Consider the following 22,854-nt stretch of genomic DNA (forward strand, 5'->3'; position numbering starts at 1 on the left):
ACGGCTGTTCTGGTGGTGATCGAATTTGCATTATTATTGAAGTCTTCGGGAGTTTCCATAAAACTCAAACAACGATGGGTGAGCTCATAGAAACAGAAGATAGCAATTGTGACAGGTAATCAGTTGTCGAGGGAGGAAAGGCGCAGGAGGAAAGTTGCTCAAGCAATCCTGTATAGATAAGGTCACATGATTGCTTGACCGCTTTGGCGGTGAAGAATACTGCCCGCAGACTGCATCTTTTTCCACCGTGACCAGCTCGATTTGCCTCTCGTGTCTGTCGCAAGAAATCCATCAATTCATATGATGGATGCTTCATCATGCCGCTGATTTCACTGACAGCCCGCGCCCGTAGCGGGGTGGCTGATCTGGTCTTCGTGTCCAGCCTCCGTCGCTCCCTGACTTCAGCCTCCGCGGGCGTTTTCTCGCGACCCGGTAACAATAGAGCTTTCTCAGTAGCTCGACGGTACCTTGATCAATCTCAGGTTGGTGGCTCTGCCACACCCATTACTTCTGCTAATCTTGTTAGCGACCGACTGGCGGCAGCGATCTGCTTCGAACAACCTCTTCCTTCGAGGATCTCCGACTCCAGGCCGAGTTTGACCAAAAGAAGGATGTTCGAAGATACCTGGGAAGATGGCAAGAATTGAACCCAAATACTCTCGACCCTGTCAACCGCTCCGAAGCGAACGTCCGGCCGCAGCAATGGGTAGGCAATATGTATAACGACAATAGGGAAACGTATGACGCCGGAGGAGATACAGTGCGGTTGACGGACGAGGATATGTCCGATTTCGTCGATATCGCCGATGAAGGGGAGGGTATACATGATTATCTAGAGCCGGGCGATTTGGTGGCTATCTCGACGTGGGTATTGTGCCAACTACCATTTGCTATTGCTAATATCCATCAGGTCGAACGAACTCGTGAAGCTTGCCATCTATGTCCGCTCCGTCAATAAGCAGCAGCAATTCTACACATCTAGAGGAAAATGGCGAATCGCGTATACGCAGGACCTTGACTATGTTATCAAAGGGTTCACAACCCCCGAATCAGTTGCCCCTCTCCTACCGCATTTCCCAGATTCCACCGCCGAACTCAATACCGAAATGCAATCCCAGATCGAGGGTGGAGTGCCGCGCGCGATAGGGGCGGACCTGCTGCAGAAGATGAACGATTTCAGTTCGCAGTCGCAAGAGCTGTATCGAGCAAATGCCATGCGTTTTGACAAGATTTACGACCTACTTGCCGATGAGGAACAACGGCTGGAAATGACTCTGGAAGAGCTAGCATGCAAGGCGCTCGGGATTCAGCCTGGACAACTTAATGATGTTATTCTATTTGCTGTTCATGAAGCTGTTCGCCGCAACCCGTTCTTGGTCGAGAGTGACCGAAGCTCCTTGTTCACCAATCACTATGTGGTCAACCCCACTGGCATTGCCAGACTACTGCAAAAAGTTACAACCTGGGTGCATGAGCACCAGGACCTTCTTGTCCGCGCAGCAGTATCGGCCAAGAAAGATACCACTGGACTGAGAGATCACCCTGTACAAAAGTTTGTGCAAAAAGCGCAGCGCCTGATCCGCCAAAATCGGAACATCCGGGCGCCTACTACAATGGCCACCGTTGGTCCATCCTCGCATCGCTTTTCTCCCGGGCAAGACGATAGGCCCGAGGTATTCCGAGAATTGTTGACCGAGAGTTTTACCTTCAACGACAAATTGATTCTTAAATTTCTCCAACTCTGGTGCATCCCCCCAAGAAGGATGACCTCGGGGACGCTTAGGTCCGCTGGATCTCACATCATGCGTTCAACGGGGATGTATAGCCAGCTGGATCTTAGTGAAGCTTCTGGCCCTCTTTTCTTGCAGGAAATCGGGGTCTTCAAGCCTTGGGAGAATATACGTCTTTTAGACAAGGATTTGGCTCTCCCTGGACATGGCCTCAATCCGGTAACAGACTCGAATTGGGAGGCAGTCGAAGAAGCTTGCCAAAAACTGGATAGTCCTCTCGAAGATAGAATGGCGAAAATGCGGAAAGACTGGGGCAACTTGCCTGTATACTGCATTGATGACGCCAACGCTCAAGAAATCGACGATGGCGTCTCCCTTGAGCGTATACCAGGCTCTGATGACACATTCTGGATTCGCATCCATGTTGCCAACCCTACTGCCTTTATTGATTCCGAGCACATGATCATGCAACATGCAGCGTCTCGAATACAAACTCTCTACACGCCGGACAGAACATACCCCATGATTCCGAAAGCCCTGACGCAAGAGCACTTTAGTCTGGCACCTGGTCGGCCTTCTTTGACGTTCAGCGCCAAGATGAACCTCAAGGGCGAGATTCTGGAGACAGACGTGACGCATGGTACAGTCCGGAACGTCATCTCCATCACACACGGACGCCTGCGTCAAGTATTTGGTGTCAAGGAAGACGAAACCCTAACACCGCTGGTTGTTGGTGGTGATCCTCTGAAGCCAGCGTCTCGCCCGGAGCTGCGCGACACACTCACGCCCGAAGACGAGGATACCTTTCACACACTTCGACAGCTTATGCTCGCATACCGTGAGCAACGCATCAAAAACGGCGCCATGGAACATCCCCCACATCCAAGCATTGACGTCTCAATCAGCGTCGGGAATGCGCCGCTGCCGCCCTCGAAGCTCGAAGTCGAAGATGGGCGCGCCATCGTAGGCGACCCGATCATCCAGCTCCAACAAAAGAACTTCAACCCTCACGAAATCTCAGACATGTCCAAACACAACCTTGTCTCCCTCCTCATGAACCTCGGCTGCTGGGTTTCCGCAAAGTGGTGCGCCGAGCGCAACATCCCAGCAGTCTACGACGGCACCTATTACCACCCCGAATACCCCCACCTAACCCGCGATAATATGTCCCACTGGGGCGGACAAGGCTTCTTTCGTTTCGCCCCACCCAAGGGCGTCTCCCTATCACGACCCCTCCACCACACCCCCCTCGGCCTCGACGCCTACATCAAATCAACTAGTCCCCTCCGCCGCTACACAGACGTCATCGCGCACCACCAGATTGAAGCCGCCATCCGCTTCGAGCACGAACTCGGCCGCCGCATCGACGCTTCCACAGAGGACGCCTCAGCCCTCCCCTTCTCCCACGAACAAGTAGACAACTTCATCACCCAGTCCCTTTGGAAGCGCAACCGCCTCCGTAGCTGCGAGCAGGCCTCGAAGCAGTTCTGGGCTTGTATGCTCCTTTTCCGCGCGTTCTACTTTTCTGAGGCGGAGTTGCCGGAAACTTTTGAGTGTCTCATTCATAGACCGTTGAGCCAGACCGCGCTCGCGGGAACCCAGTTTGATAAGGGGTTCACCGGTGTCATTACCTCGTTGGGTGTAAGGTGCCAGATTACAGCGCCGCCGGAGTTCGGGGAAATCGACCCTTTGAGTATAGTTGATGCGAAGATTGTCGCTGTCAATTTGTCGAGACTCGCTGTTGTTATGGAGGCGACGAAGGTTGTTCGGCCGTTTACGCGCGTTGGAGAGTGGGCGTGATTTGCCGAAGCATTCCTTGGATAGACCTCATCTTATAAGTCTGCGGCAGAAGGATTGAAGGGCCTTCTGCCGGTGTTTGATTCCTTCGATGTATATTAGAGACGACCACCCATAGACTTTTAGACAGAACTTGTATTATAGCTAACAAGACCCCAATCATACGGATGTATAATCTCCCTAGCACAACTTACATGCTACCTGACTTTTCTTTTTCACCAGTCCCTGCAAAGATATTTGACCAAAAGGATATCCAGATGTTTACCATCCTCTCGAACTATCCTTCCCGTCGAAATGCTACTTTCATGTTCAAGCAAGACGGAATAGATACTGAAATCCCGATTTCTCGGTCCGGATATGACTCTATCCCTAATCAAAAGGCAGAGAAGCTTGATCTGGGCTTGGGTATGCTTTTCGAGTTGGGTTGGGTAGGAGGTACTTCATTTGGGTGCATTGCAGGTGATATTCTGGATATATCAAGTAGACTCTTGTTCTCTCGCTGTTCAAGGAGGACGGTGTATAGACCACTACAGCTGAGGTGAGAGATATCTACATGAAGGGTTTACCACTTCCTATTAGTGAAGAAAACCTACAATCTACTTGACTCCAGTGTCTGAACCCTCCATAGATCCATAGTCACATTTCCTAATCGACTAGCTCGCCGAGCATAGTTATAGAAAGATGGCTCGGCTTCCAATCCTAGGGCCGGATCATAGTTACCATGCATCCATCCATAGTATCCAAACAGCATCACATCCACCCCCACCTCCACCCCCACCTCCACCATTAAATGATGAATCAAACCCAACCCCCTAACAAAACCCTAAAACCAAGCCCCCCAAACCGCCCCCGCCGCCAAAACCACCAAGCCCACATCCCCCCACCACTCCTTCCCAGCAGAAGCCTGCATCCAGAGCCCCGTCCCGAACGCCGAAAGACTAATCGCCGCAGCGGCGTACTTTGCCGGCCGTGCCCCGAAAAGCAGACTCAGGCCCGTGATGGTGTCGATTATCGGCGTGAGGGTTGCAACAATTGACCCGTCGTCGGGAGCATGGTATTCTTGGAAGGCGTACCAGGTTGGTGTGTAGATGCCGTGGGTGAAGCGCGAGAAGGCGCCGAGGAGGACGGTGAATGCTAGGGCGTAGATGGGGAGGGGTTTGAGGGTTTCGGTTAGGGGCATGGTTGGGGTTTTTTTTTTTTTCTTTTAAGGTCTGAGTATGGGGGGAGAGAGGAGGATTTTGAGGATGAAGGTTGAGATTGGCAGTCTAGAGGTGACTGAGTATGGTCTGGTAGAGGATTGAAGCTCGTGCAGGGCTGGGGGGAGCTAGTGCTTATTTATAGTCGCGGTGGGGATGGGTCCGTAAGTGGATATCTGGCTCTAGTGGCACGACTACTGGATCCATCGTTTTGCTTTGGTCTCTGTTTTACTTTCAGCTGCTGTTCGTATATTTTAGGATGTAAATTAAGGTCTTACAGCAAGAGGCCGTGATGTTGTTGTCCATTCGCAGTGGCATATTGCATGGACTAGCTGGCACCTAGCCCTGACTCGGGCAGAGTATTCTGGGGAATATGCTCGCTCTCGCGGTAAACGTGAGCCTGGCTAGGAGATTGATGTTCCTCAATGGCAAAGAAGAGATCAACAAGGGGAATCTCACTACGTGACTGTCGTTTCCTGTAGAGCTAGTGCTGATATTTGGTCTGGGTGTAGCACTCTCTCGGAAGATCGAGCCCGACACGCTTATATATCTATGGCAACTTACAGGTATAGTGCCGACCTACGAGACAACCAGACCCGGGTTACGCATACCAGCAAGTAATCAACGATGTTAGTACGCAACTACAAGTCTCTCTAGAGGGCACACTGTATGTATGCACAGTTATGTCCAAGCTTAGTCATAAGCATAACTTTCTGCATGCAGCCGAAAAGCCGCAACCTAGTCTCAACCTCCACCACCCTCCAGCAAAAAGCCCTACTTTCTCCCCAATTCGTCTAATGACCTGATACATGCATCAAAGATGGCTACTCCAGCGCTTGTCGCGCACTCCCAACACACAATACACAGCCACCATTCGAGAATCCCCATTCAAATTCCACTATCGCAAATACCACCACTACCACACAACCTCTCAACAACGCCAACACCACATGCTACGAACAAGACCCTGTCTTCACCCGCTAAAATCATGGAAGAGAAACCCAACGCTGTATCCTAAACAATCAACTCACCCCCTCTCCACATCCTCACTCTCCATTCCCCTCCTCTCCACCCTCCCCACCCCCCTCATCCCCCCCCTTATCTTCCTCACCCTCCTCATATCCCTCTGGACCTGGAAATGCCTCTGGATAATTATCCTGCAGGATAAACTTCTCTACCTCTCCTGGCTCCCTCCGTTTTCGCGCTCCGATAGGATAGACGAGTATCAGGGCGAATGCAGGGGCGTTACCTGGGTCGAGAAGACGATTCGGAGTGGCGATGGTACGAAGTTGGTTGTTTGTGAGGGGGAGGTTGATTCAGTTCCGACGCGAAAGAGCATTGGGAGTGCTGAAGTTGGAAAGATGACAAAGAGAACGAGAAAGAGAACGAGAAAGAGAGTTGTCGTCGCGTATTTCCAGGGGAACGGCGGGTCGACGCCCATGCGTCTGCCGTTGCTTTCGGGTGTTCTTAGGGGGATTCAGGAGGTTGAGGTTGAGGCGGAGGCGGAGGCTCGAAAAAACTCTCTACGGAATGGTGTTGATCATGATCAGGACACGGATGTGGAGTATATTCTCGCTGCTTTGTCGTACCGCGGGTATTGGAAATCCTCCGGCCGGGCAACACAGCGCGGGATAGAACTCGATGCTCAATCGTTCCTATCCTGGGTGAGAGAAACCTATGCAGCGCCAGATACGGATCTCTCTGTTGTTCTTTGGGGGCATAGTCTGGGTGCGGCGGTTGCGAGTTCTGCTGTGGCGAAAGCTCTTTCTGAGGGCTCTGCGAAGAGTATGATCACTGGGGGTGGAAAGGATCGTGAAAGCACTACGCTGCCAATCACTGGTCTAGTACTCGAAGCACCGATCTCGAGTATAAAGGATATGCTGATAAGCCTCTATCCGCAGAAGTGGCTGCCGTATCGGTATCTGTGGCCATTTTCGTGGAATAAGTGGGATGTCGAGGCTAGTTTGAGGGAGATGGCGGGGTACAAGGCAGCCGCAAACGGGGGTTCTGATAATGGTGCTGTGACGTCGCGAGATAGCTCAATACCGCCGATCTTTCTCATGTCCGCTGAAGCTGATGAGGTTATTCCCCTGTGGGTGGCGGATCGGTTGGAAGATACAGCGAGGAGTTCGGGACTGGAGATTCAGAGATTGAATGTTAAGGGAGCGATGCATATTGAAGGGCCGTTGAAGGTTGAAGGGAGAAGGACTTTGATTGATTTTATTAGGAGGAATGGCTCAAGATAGTCTTCTGCTTTTTGGACTAGAGTACCTAGGGTGGGTGGGGGTTTTGACGGACTTGTGAAAAACATTGTACAGTATCTATATATAAGTAGCAGCTTCGACAACAAGAGCCATTTGAACAAGGTTGACAGTATAAGGCAAAAGATACAGATATCGTAGTTCCGGCTGCCATGGCAGTTAGGGTTAGCTCGACTTTCTGAGCGCATCAACTCTTCCACGTAGGGTACTGAAGCCGTGAGGCATCGCCTCTAAACAAAGCACATAGATGTCGAGTCTCATGTTGCCCTGATTTCTTTGTCCCACTTTGTATTCGTATCGTTTCTTTGTACTCTATGTAGACAATGCGCCTCAGTCAACTTTAAACAGCACTCTTAGTTATGTCCCGACACGATTCTCTTGTCCTAAGAAAAAGACAAAACCTTCATGAAACCACCCGAACAAAAGCCCAATCTGTCTATTCAGCAGACATGGGGTACATAAATATCCTCAAATCACCCCGTCAAGTGCAGAATCATTCCAACAGAACAAAACAGTTCAGCAATCTACAGCAACAGCACTTCTACATCTCCGATAACTACCATCGAGGCTACCCTAACCACATTCAAATAACCTTCAAACCAACCACCAACAAAACCAACAGCAAAAATGCCTCCTAAGCGCGGACACAACGGCGCCCAGTCCAGTGGTGGCTCACCACCTAAAAAGGCCAAACTCACCCCAAATGAACGAAGCGCAAGTGCAGCTTCGTGGGCCGCAGCCGTGACAGAAGACGATGAAAGGCGGGCCAAGCAGCAATACCAGCCCCCATCAGGATCAGGATTAACTTCAGCCTCAGCCCGATCTTCCACACCCCCGCCAGCCTTCCTAGCAGCTGAGGAAGCCGCCCAGCAACAAGCTGCGCTTCAACGCGCCAGCCAACTCTCCTCAGCTGAATCACGACCCTCAAGCTCGCTGGAATTTCCGCGTGAGACACCAGTCGATCAACTCGTGGGCGATGAGGTCGATGCGCTGGCTGAGACTAGAGCACAGGCTATCATACAGGCCCAAGAAGTTGAGCAGGACGACAATGACGAGAACGACGCGCGGCCGTTATCAGATGCCTCCGCAGACTCAGAGATGTGGGATCCCAATAGGACGAAGTTCGCAAGCAGAGGTGCGTGGAATAAGATTCATAATCGGATGCGGCCGCTGTGCCATGATCGGCCGACACTTACTGCGAATCAATATAACAATGGGCCGGTCAATACGCCGCCGCATTTTAAGAAGGGCGAGGTGGGGTTCAAGAGGACGGTCAAAAAATGTGTGGCATTGGATTGCGAATTTGTGACATGTGAGGATCGTCAGCCCCATCTGGCTCAAGTTGTCCTTGTGGATGTGCGCACGGGGAAGAGTCTGGTGGATGTGCTTGTCACTCCGCCGTTGCCGATTAGGAGTTACAACACGAAGTGGTCGGGGTTGTCGGAGGACTTATATAGGCGCTATGCTACGCGTGGCGCTGTCGTTGATGGTGTTCAGGCGGCGAAAGAGCAGATATTCGAACATGTTGATCAAGACACGATCATCGTGGGGCACGCTTTGCAGAACGACCTGAATAGGCTGGGGATAATACATACCCTGTGCTTTGACACCCAAATCTATGTCCGGGCGATCTTTGACCGGTTTGCAGAGGATGATCCCACGCAGGGGAAATGGAGTTTGTCAGACTTGTGTAAAGATCTGCTAGGCATCAATATACAGACTGTCAACCATGATTGCTATGAAGACACCATCGCAACGCGAGAGCTGGCTATCTTCCTCCTCGAGGACGGTCACGATGATGCTTTCGAGACTTGGTACGAAGAGGTGAAAAATAGCAAACAGGCGAATCAGGGGAAGAAACAGAGGGCAGTGAAGTAAGTGGTTTCTTCCTTTCCTATCCCTCTTGTCAAGTGGAAAGATTAGTACTAACCTTGGTGATAGTTTCGATTTCGTTTGAAATAGATGAATCGGATCGGCACGGCGACTCTTGAAATTTCTTTCCTTCTTGCTGGTTTGTATGGATCTCGTTTACGCTCTTATGTTTGTCTTTGGGTTTATATATCTCATTTGTTGCCATAGCGTGTTGGATTGCATAAAAACTGATTTTATATGTATATACTTGGTTCTATACTCTGTTGTTCCAGGAGAGCATCTGCATCTCTTCTCTCATCATAGACCTACTCAGTATAACAAGGCCAACCAGATGGATAAAACCAGGGGTGACTGCAATGAAGACATGTGCTACAATATGTCTACAGCGAATCCAAAATTACCGGGCATAGTAGTTTCCTCTTAAGAGTGCGCTGTTAGAATCAAAACCCCCCATACCCTACCTCTCTATTAATATACAATACACACTACATCTACAGAGGCTCTCACCAAGATTGCAAGTCCATGTTCCATAAGAATATCAACAACCCCGTATGTCTTAACCTTCACTTTCACCAACCTAAACTAACCCTACCCTTTCCTCTATACCACCGGCATAGCTCCCCATTAGCCATCCCCCTTCTTCCTCGGAACTCAAAAGATAACGATCGTAAATCTTCCCACCCTCTACACTAGCCAAGTAATATCTCCATCATCTAAACACAGCACTTATCATCCTCCTGCCAAGGCCAAAATGCCTCCGAGCAGCCCGAGTCCCAGAACACACTCGACGTGCCCGCGGGGCAGTCCCGGTCGCCGTCGTGGCAGGCTCCGCCTTGGGATTGGCAGGAGACGGCGTAACCTATAAGTATACTATGTTAGGAAGATCTTCTGGTTCTGAAAATGGAGTTGATGGCGAGGGTGGTTGTGGGTGTGAATAGAAGAACTGAGAAAGTTGAAAAGAAGAGACGGGTGGAAAGATGAGAGAATGGGGGGATCGTGGATATAGTTGGGTTATTGAGAATATAAAGTCACGAACCGTGGGTAGCGAAGCTGGAGAGAGAATGAGTTAGCTCTGCGATGCTCTTTCGTGGTATGTTCCTCGAGAAGATGGACGTCAAGGCAGAACATACCCGATGATTGCAATGACGATGGGAACGAAAGACTTCATATTGGAGACTTGGATTTCGGTTTGCTTGGTTCTGGTTGGTATGGTTGCTTGTAGTTTGATAGTTTAGATGATGCTGTTGTTGATGGATATGAGGTGACTGGGGACGATAGAGGGGTTTATATGCATTTTTCTTCCTACCTTAGACCTCTCTCTCTTCAACCTCTTCATAGGCAGTCTCTGAGTAGAGTGTTAGTACAGTCAAGGTTGCTTCAGCACGCCCATCCAAAAAAAGATACGACCGCCATCCTCCAATCCGCTCATGCAAGTGACCGTCTCCGTCTGCAATCTCATACCCGAAGCAGTCTCCCACTCGAGACGGCTCATACCAGACATCGATTGCCAGCAAAAATTGCCACATTTGCTCCATGCAGCATACCGCATCGTCATACTTACTAGCGCCGATCCCTCGTATCTCTTGGATCGCCCTCCTCAACACGAGGGCAATCAGAAATCCGGGGAAGGGATCACCGCTTGGCGGGTTTCATAAAGGCAATACGAGGGCTGATATGATCGACGTGGTGCGTGAAGCTACATATCCTCATGTTAAATATAGTACATTCACTGGAAACATAGCAAACTTGCTGGGGGTTCTCAATGCAGGTAAACGAGATCTGCGCTTCGGCGGGGCATGAAAATGGATTTCAGAGTTCAGCTGAAATCGGATCTGCTCATTTCACCTAGAAGACAGGGGAGCAGCTTGTTTGATCCCACCAAGCACGAGGGATTTTGCAAGACGGCTGTTCGTTGGACTCGACGCGGCTCTGAAGATCTATCGAAGCTCTAGCTTGGCGGTGATCGTGGCGGGATAAGAGGTTGAGTTTGGGGTCCAAACAACCCTCTGAGGCTTTTTACTGGCAGATTACTCTGTAAAGTACGTCCACTGAGATGAGACGCCTCCTGGTGAAGCTTTACATCTGTTCCCAGCCGGCTGACATATATGGGATTCTGAATAGGCCGCGGAACCCTGGTGCAAGCCAGATCGAACCACCAGGGATATACATATCAATGGCCTGGATAAAATACTGGGAAGGAATCGGCTAGAATCTGACACATCTCATGCAGTTTTCTGGCTTCATTTCACAAAGTGGAGATGAATATCACTCTGACTGCTGTTGAGTGGCTCTGCTTGAGTCCCTGACGTTTTCGGCACCTCCGCTGATGATTGCCTATTTCGAAAAAGATCAGCTCGTCTCGCATCTAGCTACCCAGTTTGATCAAACATCGAGCGCTCTGCACCCATGATAGGAATAGTATACACTGTCCGGCCAGTGACGTGTGACTGGGGGAAGGAACAACATCTGTTTGTTCTATCTCTAATAGAAAGCTGCTGCGCAGTATATTACCTACTGATCAAATTCCACGAGCAGACGTCAATGAGAGTGCCATGAGTCTTTCAGTCGACGATGCATGTGGGCTCGTGGCGAGTCAATATCCTGGAGAATTCTTACACATATCAATCCGTGGCAGTGAACAAAGTCGGAAACAGAGATCACGAGAGAACTCCTATAAGCACAATGCAGGTAGATGATGACAAAAGTGTACACAGCCATAATGAGCAGGATATAAGCCTGAGTGTTACCAAGACAGACATTGTCTCTATCAGTTTTGTCTACAACGCTGACCAACCACGTATAGCTAAGGTCTTGATAGCTTGTGAGAATCTAGCTCCAGCTTCGAACTCCAGACTGACGCATCCACTCAACATATTTCTTCACCCCATCAGCAAGACTAATCATCAATCCATCATATCCCACCTCCCTCAACCTAGCCAGATCTGCCGCCCTGCCGCTCTTCGTCGTGACACAATTGCCCACAGCGATAGTTCTCCCCTGAATACCAAGTGTGCGTTCCACAGCACATCGAACCTCCAAAGTCGTCTTCTTTATTCCTGTCCCAACTTCAAACAGCCCAACGACATCTGGACGATCAAGAAACCACATGTTGACCCTAATCACATCACCGACATGGATGCAGTCGTGTTGCCTGTTTTCACCAACCAAGATAGGGCTCCTTCTGTGGATCTTTTCGCGCAACGCATAGACCATGCTAGCTCTGCATTCGTTATACTCCTCCCCGAGACCATAGACCTCAAAGTATCGCAGCCCAACGATCTGCCAAATGGCGTGGTCTTTTATACACCGTTTCGCGTACTGGTTGAAGAGAAGCTTGGAGAGATCATGCACGGTAAGCGGGTTGTAGGCATTCCGCTCAGGAAACTGCATCTCGGCCTCCGCTTGCGCCTGCCCATATTCCTCCTCCTTTACTTCGACTTCCATGTCCATCGAGAACCCCTTAACCTCATCTCCATCTTCAACCACGCTGAACCCGTAGTTTAGTCTCACACCGTGTTGGCAACAATAATCCAGCACCTCCTTGGAAAACGTATAATTCCAATCCATAACCGTCTTTCCGTCGGCATTCGCTTCTTTACACATCCAGTTATGGAAGATAATATCCGGCTGGGGTTCCAGTGGACCTTTTTCAATAATGGCTTCGCGGAACTTGTCGATGTCGAGGTAATCCGCGATCTTGCACCCGGCTATATTCGCAGCCTTGGATGGATTGGTTAGATCGTCGACGACGGTTATCCTTGTGATACCCCGGGCGTTGAGGGCTTTGATGAGGTTTGAGTTGATGTGGCCGAGGCCGTTGGTTAGGAGGACGTGCATGGCAATGGGTTCGATGATATCGATGGTGAAGTTGAAGGTAGAGTTGATAATGTGTTGACCTTGCTATGCTTGATGATGGTGATGGGATGTTGATGGAAGTTGCATAAGGGAAAACAGCCTGCAGGACAGCTTTATATCGTTCGCAAAAGAGTAGATAGATGCCGGACACAGTAAGCAAAAGACTCTTCTCTCCTGGTGCATTCTATTCCCATATGCGATCTATTCTTTAGATGATTGTCCAGGAATTTTGTTGCTTCTGCATACGACTGACTACGTGCAAAGAATCGTAGCGTGTGCTACAAACTGACTGGATTTGCATGCCTAGTCTAGTCCTATAGCTAAGTTAACCTTTATTTACACCACCTGCTTTCCTTCCTCATTTCCTCTCTTTCTCTCTAAGACAGATGATTCAACCTAGTGACCCCCCTTCTGCAAGTTAACCAACCCGCCGTCAACAAAGAGCTCCGTCCCAGTCGTGAAAGTGGCCTCGAAAGCAAGGAAGATCGCAGCCGTCGCAACCTCCTCGGGCGTCCCAATGCGATCCAGCGGCGTGACCTTCGACCCCTCAGCCTCAAACGCGACGAGATCATCCGCCGTCACCCCAGAAACACCCATCGTAGGCGTCTTGATGAAGCCAGGAGAGACGGCATTAACCCGAATCTTGCGAGGAGCCAACTCAGCGGCAATAGTCTGCACGAGCGACGATGCACCAGCCTTGGAGGCCGAGTACACGGCCATTCCAGGGAACCCGAATTTCGCCGAGACGGAGCTGGTGAAGATGATTGCGCCGCCGTCACGGATCAGCGGGGCGAATTTCTGTGCGACGAAGAAGCTGCCGAAGAGGTTTGTGTCGACGGTGCGGCGGAAGGAGGCCTCGGTGACGAGGGCGAAGGCTTCGAGCGAGGCGTAGCCGGCGTTGATGAAGAGGAAGTCGAGCTGTGGGTCCGCGCCGAAGGTGGCTTTGGTTTCGGAGACGAGATGCTCGATGCTTGAGAGGATGGTCACGTCGGTTTGGACGATTGTGGCCTTGGAGCCGAGCTGGGACTTAGCTTTGTCGAGGGGGGGTTGGCTGCGGCCGGTTAGGAGGACTTGGGCGCCCGAGGTGATGAGTTGCTGCGCGGTTGCGAGGCCCATGCCGTGGGTGCCGCCGATGATGACGGCTTTTTTGCCGGTGTAGTTGGTCATTGTGGTTGTTGGAGATTGAGAATTGAGATGGTTTTTGGTGCTTTGGTGAGGATGAGCTGGTGTTGATAGTTACTCTCGCCGGGAAAGCAGCAAGGCTTTATACCTCTCGCTGCATTCTCTTCGGTCCCAGTTTCTTTCGACAAGATTTCAAATCACGCCGGTGAGGAGACATTTCTAAGCAGCTCTCGGAGGGTTTTGTTGCATTTGGCGAGGGTGAGGTGGTGGAAGTGACTATTGTATGCTCGTATTCAGACTTGGCGAGACATATGTTGATGCTATTGGTGGAGAGCACCATAAGCTGCTGAAGCTCGGACCATGGGATGCGAACAGCCAGGATCTTGAACTGTTTGTTCTATATGATAATTGGCTAGGAGAATGGTAAGCATCCTGCAGTTGATATGCCTGCGACATATGAGCATGAGAAACTGTAACCCTGTCGGAAATGATAGTGTCTCTTGCTCATACTTTCTCTTTCCTCGGATGCTCGTCGGTCACGAACAAAAGTGTGTTGGCCTGGCAGCAAAATATATAATTGCCATTCTGCTTACTCTTGGAAGGGATCTGTGCCAACTGACATAAGAGGTAACCTCGGATATTCAATCAAACATATGGAAATTCAGGAGTATGCCAAATGCCCTGCAAACTATCTAAAGTACCCAGCAGAGCCGCCAATGATGGGAATAATAAGGTTGGTCCCTCGACGAATAGTGCCTGAGGCTGCACTGCCCATTCCCCGCCTTATCTCACGTGAGAAAGGAAGTACACCGCCTGCTCCATACAGACGCACTGCACAAAAGATCCCCGCTGATAACGGCGGGGATATTTTTCTCAGCTGCCCAAGTGACTCACATCCTGATTCACACCTGCCATTCTTTCCTCGCCCTAGACGATCCTATACACCAGACTATACGGTCAATCGCTTTACTACCACCCGAATATCCACGATCCGAGAACGACCACCACCATGGCCGACGCCTTGGCAGAAAGCACGGCGAAGCTCGTCCTAGACGACGAGACCGGCGAAATGGTCTCCAAGAACGAACTGAAGAAGCGGACCCAGAAACGCGCCAAGAAGGCCGCCGCCGCCGCCGCCAAAGCAAACGCGAAGCCCGCAGCCCCCAAACCCCAGACCGAGCAGGCGAAGCCCGTCGAGGAAGCCCCGCTCGACCCGGACGCTATGTTCAAGCAGGGTTTCCTGGCGAATGTCTTCCGCGAGCGCCCGATGAAGCCGGTTGTTACGCGATTCCCGCCGGAGCCGAATGGATATCTGCATTTGGGACATTGTAAGGCGATTGCGGTGAACTTTGGGTTTGCGAGACACCATGGCGGAGAGACGATTTTGAGGTTTGATGATACGAATCCCGAGGCTGAGGAGGAGAAGTACTTTACGGCGATTGAGGAGATTATTGCGTGGTTGGGTAGGTTTTGTTTTGTGTCTCTGTATGGAGGGATTGTGCTGATTTGTTTAGGATTCAAACCTGCGCGGAAGACCCACTCGAGCGATCACTTTCAGAAGCTCTATGACCATGCCGAGAAGCTTATTCAGCTCGAGAAAGCCTACGTTTGCCATTGCAGTGATACCGAGATTAAGTTGCAGCGGGGAGGAGAGACCCACGGCGCGAGATATAGGTGCAAGGACGCGGAACAAGATGTTGAGACAAACCTCAAGAAGTTCAGGGATATGAAGGACGGGAAATACGAGCCCCAGACGGCGTTCTTGCGAATGCGTCAGGATATCGACAACCCGAACCCTCAGATGTGGGCAAGTATGACGTTTCCACTTGTAGACTACAAGTCTAACTGTCCCAGGATCTTGCTGCGTACCGAGTGTTAAAGAAGGAGCATCACAAAGCACCGGGCTGGGTCATCTTTCCGACATACGATTTCGCGGTATGTATTCTGGTCGCTATGCAGACTGCGCTAACGCCAGATAGCACTGCTTGTGCGATAGCTTCGAGGGAATCACACACAGTCTGTGCACGACCGAGTTCGTCCTGTCACGGGAGAGCTACGAATGGCTCAACTCGAGCCTAGGCGTCTACGAGCCGATGCAGCGCGAATATGGTAAGTCTGTTTATTCCGTTGTCGGACGATGCTAATTTCCAGGCCGGTTAAATGTTAGCGGAACGATTATGAGCAAGCGGGGACTGAAGAAGTTGGTGGATGGAGGATTTGTTCGCGCGTGGGACGACCCGCGACTATACACTGTGATTGCTCTCCGCCGTCGCGGTGTGCCGCCAGAGGCTATTCTATCCTTCGTCAACGAGCTTGGTGTCACTACCGCCAACAGCGTCATCAACATCGCTCGCTTCGAACAGAGCATTCGCACGTATCTCGAGTCACGGGTGCCGCGTCTGATGCTTGTCCTCGACCCCCTACCAGTTGTCATTGAAGACTTTGAGACTCTCACCCCTGAACAACTCGACCTCGATATTCCATTCTCTCCCAAAGACACCGCGATGGGATCGCACAAGGTCCGATTCACAAAGACCGTCTACATTGACCGCTCCGACTTCCGAGAGGAAGACAGCAAAGGTTATTTCCGCCTGGCGCCGGGCAAAAATGTGGGTCTCTGGAAGTCTCCGTATCCGATCAAGGCGACTACTTTCACCAAGGATGCGGACGGAAAGGTTACCGAGGTTCGGGCAGTTCTCGACAAGGACGGGCCCAAGCCAAAGACATATATCCACTGGGTGCCGGAGGGCTCGCGGAAAGTGGAAGTCCGCATTCACGACCCGCTGTTCAAGTCGGATGAGCCTGCTGCTGTTGAGGGAGGATTCTTGAACGACATCAACCCCAACAGTGAAACCATCTACCAGGATGCATTGATCGAGTCAGGATTTGAGGAGGTTCGGAAACGAGCACCGTGGCCAGAAGCCGCTGGTGAGCATAGCGAAGGAGAGACGAGACCAGAGACAGTTCGCTTCCAGGGCATGCGCGTGGCGTATTTCGCAATGGACTCTGACTCGACAGAAGATCGCGTGGTCTTGAACCGGATCGTGTCCCTCAAGCAGGACACTGGAAAAGCGTGAGCGGGCAATGGGGCAACATTTGCAGTTGGCGTTTGGCATGCAGGAGATGAGCTGATGAGGGGTATGGCGTACGGAATGTGAGCACGTGGGCGGAGGACATCTAGAAAGACCAAGATTCTAATTACATTGCTTCTAGCGCATGCGACCAAGACATCCACCTTTGATTGCTCGTTATCACAAGGGGGCGTTCTGCAATGTGATTGCAGCGATAGGCGCGTCGGGGAGCCCCGAGGCTAACTTGGCATCGGCCTTGGCAATGCAACGTGGGGATCTGTTGCCCATTCAGTGGCTGCCATTGCTAGTAGCTTCAGGTACCTGAATCTCGCGATAACAGGGGCAATAATTGCTCTCCAACTTTTATAAGAATGTTATCTCCCCTGTGTGTTAGTTGTAGTCCCAGCGCGCCAAAATGAAGTCCTTCGCAGCCCTATCGTTGGCTCTGCCCGCCGCCGTTGCGGCTGTCTCCATCGCCGAGATCAACGGAAACGCCTACATCTCCCCCCTCAAGGGCGAGAACGTTTCTGATGTCGAGGGTCTTGTGACAGCAATCGGCGAGGATGGTTTCTACCTTCGCTCGACATCTCCGGATTCCGACGATGCCACCTCCGAGTCCATCTACGTCTTCGGCAGCAGCTCGGTCTCTAAAGTTGCTGTCGGCGACATCATCACCCTGAGCGGAAAAATCACCGAGTACCGCTCTCAAGACACCTACCTGTATCTGACCGAGATCTCCTCTCCCGCTGACATTGTCGTCAAGTCGAGCGACAACGAGGTCGTTCCCGTAGTTATTGGCGAGGACCGATCGCCTCCCACTGAGATCTACTCTGGTCTCGACACCGGCGATGTATATGCCCTGCCAAACAACGTCAGCCAGATCTCTGTCGAGAACCCCGACCTGAAGCCTGAGCTTTACGCTCTGGATTTCTGGGAGAGTCTGAGTGGTGAGCTGGTTTCCTTGACCGGCCTGACCCAAATCACCGTCCCCAACCAGTACGGCGATGTCTTTGTCCGCGGTGACTGGGCCGTCAGCGACCTGAACGAGCACGGCGGTCTCACCATGACTGCCCTCGACTCCAACCCCGAAGCCATCAAGATCGGAACACCTCTTGACGGCACCGACAACTCCCCCGACACCAAGGTCGGCGACGTCCTCGAAGACGTCGTCGGTGTCGTCCAGTGGAAGTTCGGCCAGTACATGGTCCTGCCCACAACCGCCCTAAAGGTCGTCTCCTCCAACGACACCAAGGCCGAGCCCTCCACCCTCAAGGGCGACGGCACTTGCAAGGCCTTCGCCATCGGCTCCTACAACGTCGAAAACCTCACCCCCACCGCCGACAACATCGAGAAAATTGCCGATCACATCGCAAACTACCTCAACGGACCGGCCCTCGTCGCCCTGCAGGAAGTGCAGGACGGCTCCGGCGCCACCGACGACGGCGTCGTCTCCGCTAACCTCACCCTCTCCACCCTCACCGACCTCATCGCCGCTGGCGGCGGCCCCGACTACTCCTACACCGAGATCGTCCCCATCGACGGCGCCGACGGCGGCCAGCCCGGCGGCAACATCCGCGTCGCATACCTCTACGACTCCTCCCTCGTGCGCCTCCGCAACGAGAACCCCGGCGGCTCAACAGATGCCAACGAAATCACCAACGACGGCGAGCTAAAGTACAACCCCGGTCTCATCGACCCCACCAATGAAGCCTGGGAGGCCTCCCGCAAGCCCCTCGCCGCCGCCTGGGAAACCCTCGACGGCAAGAACAGGTTCTTCACCGTGAACGCCCACTTCGCTAGCAAGGGCGGCGGCTCCCCATTGCAGGGAGACCTCCGGCCGCCCGTCAACGGCGCCGTCGAGCAGCGTATCCAGCAGGCTGAAGTCGTCGCTGTACGTCCCCTCTTCTTTCTCGCCTCTTATATCCTCCAGAGCTAACAATGATCAAATAGAACTTCATCTCCACCCTCCTAACCACAAACCCGAAAGCCAAAATCCTCGCAACAGGCGACTTCAACGAATTCTCCTTCGTCGCGCCCCTCAAGACGCTCGTCGAGGAGTCCGGCCTGCGCGAGATCGATGACGTCGTCGGTATCCCTGCTACCGAGCGCTACACGTATATCTATGACTCGAACCACCAGCAGCTAGACCATATGTTTATCTCTAGGGGTCTGGGTTATAATGCGCAGGTGCAGCATGTGCATGTTAATACCTGGGAGAGCTATGATGAGCGGGCGTCGGATCATGATCCGACTGTTGCGCTTTTGGATGTTTGTGCGGTTAGGGATGTTTGTAAGGCTAAGGGGAAATAGATGGATAGTTGGAAGGGAGGTTTGAAGTAGGAAGGGGGAGCAGCGATGTGGTAAACTATTTTAGAAGAAGAGCTGTACATAACTAATTGATAATACATTGTATTATATCATAATGCGTTTGGAACGTGTGAAGACACTGGCATATTGATAATCAGAAACTCTCATGGAGGGGTTTAATTCCGCCCGCGCGCTTTGCGTCTACGAGAAATACTTACTTCCTTACCAGAGCTTTTCTTATCGATGTCGATTTGTATAAAGCCTAGGACACTCAGATTCGCGTTGCCATTTTACTACCTATCTCAGCGCTTCATTTTTCTCCTCTTCGTGATTCATCGGTGACTGGTAGGGTTGGCGATGGAGTTATACGTACGGTACCCTGACACCTACCAAGCAAAAACCTACGGGCGCCAAGAGCATTGCCCTTCTCGTTCTAGCAAGTGAGCAGGGCCGCTCTGAAATCGCGCGACCTGGGTGAGCGAGGTGAGTGGGTGCGCAGTGGGAAGGGGGTGAGCGTCGCGAGACGCTCACCCTGATCACGCATGATTGGGTGACCAGGGTGATTTGCTCATCCTTCGAGCTTTGGCTAGTCCGCAATTTCCACTGAGTGCCAGATAACTATCTTGATATGGAATGGGACTGTAAGGTCGATGTTTGGGCTGTAGGAACTATTGTATGTCTACCTATTGGCTTCCGCGACGATTAGGACAGGAGAGATAGTTTTGACACGGAGAGAGGTCTGGGACCTAGGGCAAGGAAATCACTTTGCACCGGTGACTCTTCATCGAAGGGTTGATTATCGATTTCTGAAGATACATCTTGAAAAGTTCTGGGAGGATGGATACCTTTCCATGCTTGTTCGACCAAGCTTCAAGGCTTGTCTCACTCAGTACTGATACGCGAGCTTTGGTAATAGCGCCGGTTCTGCATGAAGGCCATATGCGAGATATGTGGAGTGAATATTCGGATACCCCCCGGCAGGCTAGTAAGAGTGTAATTTTTCCGCTCCAAGTCATGGAATAACTTGTCCCGCAACGAAGGACCCAGGACGTAGATTGCTCGAGTCCCGCAAAATAGCGCTCGATCGTCTCCACCATGCGGTCTACATAGGTGAATAGCCTTGGTGGACTGACGGTTTGTATCCGGCGCAGGTGCCCTATCATGTTGAAAAACTCCACGCTGAAATCTGAGTCTGCAGCTAGCAACATACGTCCCCAATTGGAGTCGAGCTGAAGATAACCATAGGAAAATGACAAGACTGATAAATAAGCTAAGAAGGTCTGGCAGAGTGCATCAGACGTGTTGAAGCTCGTTAGATGAGTAGACATGGCTCTGGAAATTTTGTCTGTGTGAAGACATTCAGCGATCGAACGGTGGGTAAATTTTAGGCTCTTGTCGAATGTAGATGGGCCTAAAACAGGGCATATTTCTACTAGCCCTCTTAGCATCCTGTAAATCTTCCGGTGAAGTTTGTGCATTCAGGTTTGAATCTCGTCTTCCGTGACCGAGTGGTAGCTCCGGCACATGACAAAGTCTGGATCAGTTAAGTAGTTCTCCAAGAAAGAGGCACGAAAAGCTGGCCAACTGTCAGGGGCCTCCATGGCAACTGCAAGGATTGCATATGCCTCCCTTTTGTCTGTTTAATGATAATGTTTTAAAGAGATCATCTAGGTCTGTTGGTAGGAAATCAATCTTTGATCTTACTCTGGCAATGGAATCCCCGCTGCGTAGCGCTTTTTCTATGTCCCGGAAAATCAAGACAACCCAGAGAAACACACCTGACGACTTTTCCACAATCTCTGATTTTAATCTGATGCACTTCCCAGGGTGACAATGTCTCGCATTGACATTCCAGGTTTGAGTAGATGATTGTACTCCAGTCTGTCGTTTACAAGCCCCAGATATCATGACCTGTGAGTTCATGTAGCTGGGTCTTGGGCAGGTCTTGTAGCAAGTCTTGAAACACAATCTAATCTCGGCTCGAAACGCATACTTTCACCTCTTGTGAATGTTTCGTAACTCACTCTCATGAGGAAGTTTATTATAATGGTGTAATATCCTTCGAACTCATCCAGGCTATCGATAGAGAGCGCAAGCTCGTGATGCGAATAAACCTTATGACTCAATAACTCCAGAAAGCATTGGCAGATTGACGACTGGCTTTCAAAGACGACAATTGGTCTATCAAGACTCTTGTCCCATTGTAGAGGGGAATTAGTCGGAATGAGCTCTCGCGCTTGGGATAAGATTGAGTAGACAAGGCCCCTGATTAGACCTTTTGTCGTCTTTTGTAAGTTGGTTCCAGGTTTCTCGAAATAGAAATTTGCAATCACCAATTCCTTGCCGCATCCCCCACTCTAGAAGGCGCCGCCTTGTTCCCGGACTGCTGGCAGAGGCACTCACTAGGGTAGACTTTCCAGATCCTGAAACATGGAAGACTTCGTCTCCCTTCTCGAGCCACGCGGCTATCGCATCACGGGCAGCGCCCGTATGACAAGTCTGAACCCCATTAATTTGCTGACCGCGTCTCGATGTATTGATAGGTGCCACCTCAGCATTAGCGTCAGATGGGCTCTTAGACCTGTATTTGAACTGATCAGCGATGAACCCGTCGGCATTCTGCTCCGAATGAGCGCCATCGCTTGTATTATCAGTCGTGGAGTCGGAGGATGATGTGACTGACTCATTCCCATCATTCCCAACAAGCCAGTGAAATGTCGCGCTGTGCGCGTCAACAGCATTGTCAAACCTCTTCATGAGTACGTCAATTCTTAGTGCACTGAGAATACGATTCTCACGAACCTTGCAAGTTGCCTTCGTCGAATGGTCGAGAGTCTTGCGAAGAATCATCTTATGTCGCACAGTTGAGACATTTTGCATCTAGAGCAGCGCGAAGAGTATTGCTGTTTTCTTGCAGAAAAGCGAGATCACGCTGCTGGGCCTGGCCGTAGGATATGATTCTGTCAAGGTGGGCTTGAAACTCGAACCTAGCGCAGGTCCTTCTCGAGCTTTGTTGACAGTCTTCAGATCAAAGTCAATGAATGCAACTATATTTCCAGCAAGGCCGATAGCGGCGAAAGGGCCCATTGTTTTCGTGCTTTTTCGTGGCCGGGTTGTTGCTCGAGGGGGGAACATCGGGGTTCCTTCTTCTGCGCTGAGAGTGAGGAGTGGAATCATGTGAGCAGTCACAGTCACCATTGGATGAGTACAGCCCTGTCGCATCGCGCCGCCAACAGCCTCGTTGCGAAAATTGGATTACGCCTTGTATCCAATGGGCTGGGGTCAAGCGCTGCCAGCGCAATGCAAGGCTGATTCACAGATTCACATGGTTTCAAGGCATTTTCTTGTGGCGCGTGCATGTTTGAGCTTGCATGGGGTTTCTCGCGTTATTTCGTTGCATTTTATTAGATGCTTTGAGTTGGAAAGGAATTCTAGAGTTCATATTCAAGAGGATATACAAAATATTACTTTTATCCATCTGCGCGGGAGACCAAGCAATTAGCCCGGATGGCTACACCTGTGAGATCACACGGAGATTACACTTTCCACTTTCGAACTCGGTGGTTAAGAGACATGTTTGCTTTACCATACAATAGCAACCGCTTTCTGTGAAATCCACGGAATCTAGCGCCCTCTGATGTGA

General features: G+C 51.1%; 10 protein-coding genes across 10 annotated transcripts; 5 read left to right on the forward strand and 5 right to left on the reverse strand.

Moving 5' to 3' along the window:
- Positions 1-317: 317 nt before the first annotated feature.
- BJY04DRAFT_229867 (exoribonuclease II) lies at positions 318-3,716 on the forward strand (the record flags this gene model as incomplete). Its single annotated transcript, XM_073719145.1, has 3 exons — positions 318-463; positions 544-864; positions 911-3,716. The coding sequence occupies 3 exons, from the start codon at positions 318-320 to the stop codon at positions 3,528-3,530; spliced, it is 3,087 nt and encodes a 1,028-aa protein (XP_073568133.1). The 3' UTR covers positions 3,531-3,716.
- Positions 3,717-4,350: 634 nt separating this feature from the next.
- BJY04DRAFT_221258 (uncharacterized protein) lies at positions 4,351-4,707 on the reverse strand (the record flags this gene model as incomplete). Its single annotated transcript, XM_073717056.1, has 1 exon — positions 4,351-4,707. The coding sequence occupies one exon, from the start codon at positions 4,705-4,707 to the stop codon at positions 4,351-4,353; it is 357 nt and encodes a 118-aa protein (XP_073568134.1).
- Positions 4,708-5,673: 966 nt separating this feature from the next.
- BJY04DRAFT_229869 (alpha/beta hydrolase family protein) lies at positions 5,674-6,969 on the forward strand (the record flags this gene model as incomplete). The annotated part of the gene is made up of 2 exons (XM_073719146.1): positions 5,674-6,213; positions 6,274-6,969. The coding sequence occupies 2 exons, from the start codon at positions 5,674-5,676 to the stop codon at positions 6,967-6,969; spliced, it is 1,236 nt and encodes a 411-aa protein (XP_073568135.1).
- A 642-nt stretch (positions 6,970-7,611) lies between these two features.
- BJY04DRAFT_221260 (ribonuclease H-like domain-containing protein) lies at positions 7,612-8,941 on the forward strand (the record flags this gene model as incomplete). Its single annotated transcript, XM_073717057.1, has 2 exons — positions 7,612-8,858; positions 8,926-8,941. The coding sequence occupies 2 exons, from the start codon at positions 7,612-7,614 to the stop codon at positions 8,939-8,941; spliced, it is 1,263 nt and encodes a 420-aa protein (XP_073568136.1).
- A 461-nt stretch (positions 8,942-9,402) lies between these two features.
- Positions 9,403-10,091, reverse strand: BJY04DRAFT_196298 (uncharacterized protein). Its single transcript, XM_073712334.1, has 3 exons — positions 9,987-10,091; positions 9,893-9,906; positions 9,403-9,715 (listed from the first exon to the last, which is right to left on the reverse strand). Exons 1-3 carry the CDS (start codon positions 10,022-10,024, stop codon positions 9,570-9,572), a joined length of 198 nt encoding a protein of 65 aa, XP_073568137.1. The 5' UTR covers positions 10,025-10,091; the 3' UTR covers positions 9,403-9,569.
- Positions 10,092-11,685: 1,594 nt separating this feature from the next.
- On the reverse strand, positions 11,686-12,693 carry BJY04DRAFT_221261 (uncharacterized protein; the record flags this gene model as incomplete). Its single annotated transcript, XM_073717058.1, has 1 exon — positions 11,686-12,693. The coding sequence occupies one exon, from the start codon at positions 12,691-12,693 to the stop codon at positions 11,686-11,688; it is 1,008 nt and encodes a 335-aa protein (XP_073568138.1).
- A 373-nt stretch (positions 12,694-13,066) lies between these two features.
- BJY04DRAFT_229870 (putative short chain dehydrogenase) lies at positions 13,067-13,878 on the reverse strand (the record flags this gene model as incomplete). Its single annotated transcript, XM_073719147.1, has 1 exon — positions 13,067-13,878. One exon carries the CDS (start codon positions 13,876-13,878, stop codon positions 13,108-13,110), a length of 771 nt encoding a protein of 256 aa, XP_073568139.1. The 3' UTR covers positions 13,067-13,107.
- A 765-nt stretch (positions 13,879-14,643) lies between these two features.
- Positions 14,644-17,152, forward strand: BJY04DRAFT_196299 (glutamine--tRNA ligase). The gene is made up of 5 exons (XM_073712335.1): positions 14,644-15,296; positions 15,348-15,640; positions 15,688-15,768; positions 15,813-15,942; positions 15,985-17,152. Exons 1-5 carry the CDS (start codon positions 14,843-14,845, stop codon positions 16,908-16,910), a joined length of 1,884 nt encoding a protein of 627 aa, XP_073568140.1. The 5' UTR covers positions 14,644-14,842; the 3' UTR covers positions 16,911-17,152.
- A 163-nt stretch (positions 17,153-17,315) lies between these two features.
- On the forward strand, positions 17,316-19,327 carry BJY04DRAFT_196301 (endonuclease/exonuclease/phosphatase family protein). The gene is made up of 2 exons (XM_073712336.1): positions 17,316-18,795; positions 18,855-19,327. Exons 1-2 carry the CDS (start codon positions 17,320-17,322, stop codon positions 19,212-19,214), a joined length of 1,836 nt encoding a protein of 611 aa, XP_073568141.1. The 5' UTR covers positions 17,316-17,319; the 3' UTR covers positions 19,215-19,327.
- A 2,098-nt stretch (positions 19,328-21,425) lies between these two features.
- BJY04DRAFT_221265 (uncharacterized protein) lies at positions 21,426-22,061 on the reverse strand (the record flags this gene model as incomplete). The annotated part of the gene is made up of 1 exon (XM_073717059.1): positions 21,426-22,061. The coding sequence occupies one exon, from the start codon at positions 22,059-22,061 to the stop codon at positions 21,426-21,428; it is 636 nt and encodes a 211-aa protein (XP_073568142.1).
- Between the last annotated feature and the right edge of the window lie 793 nt (positions 22,062-22,854).

Source organism: Aspergillus karnatakaensis (assembly GCF_047715665.1).
Source record: "Aspergillus karnatakaensis strain CBS 102800 unplaced genomic scaffold BJY04scaffold_47, whole genome shotgun sequence".
In the NCBI taxonomy this organism is placed as follows: Eukaryota; Fungi; Ascomycota; class Eurotiomycetes; order Eurotiales; family Aspergillaceae; genus Aspergillus; species Aspergillus karnatakaensis.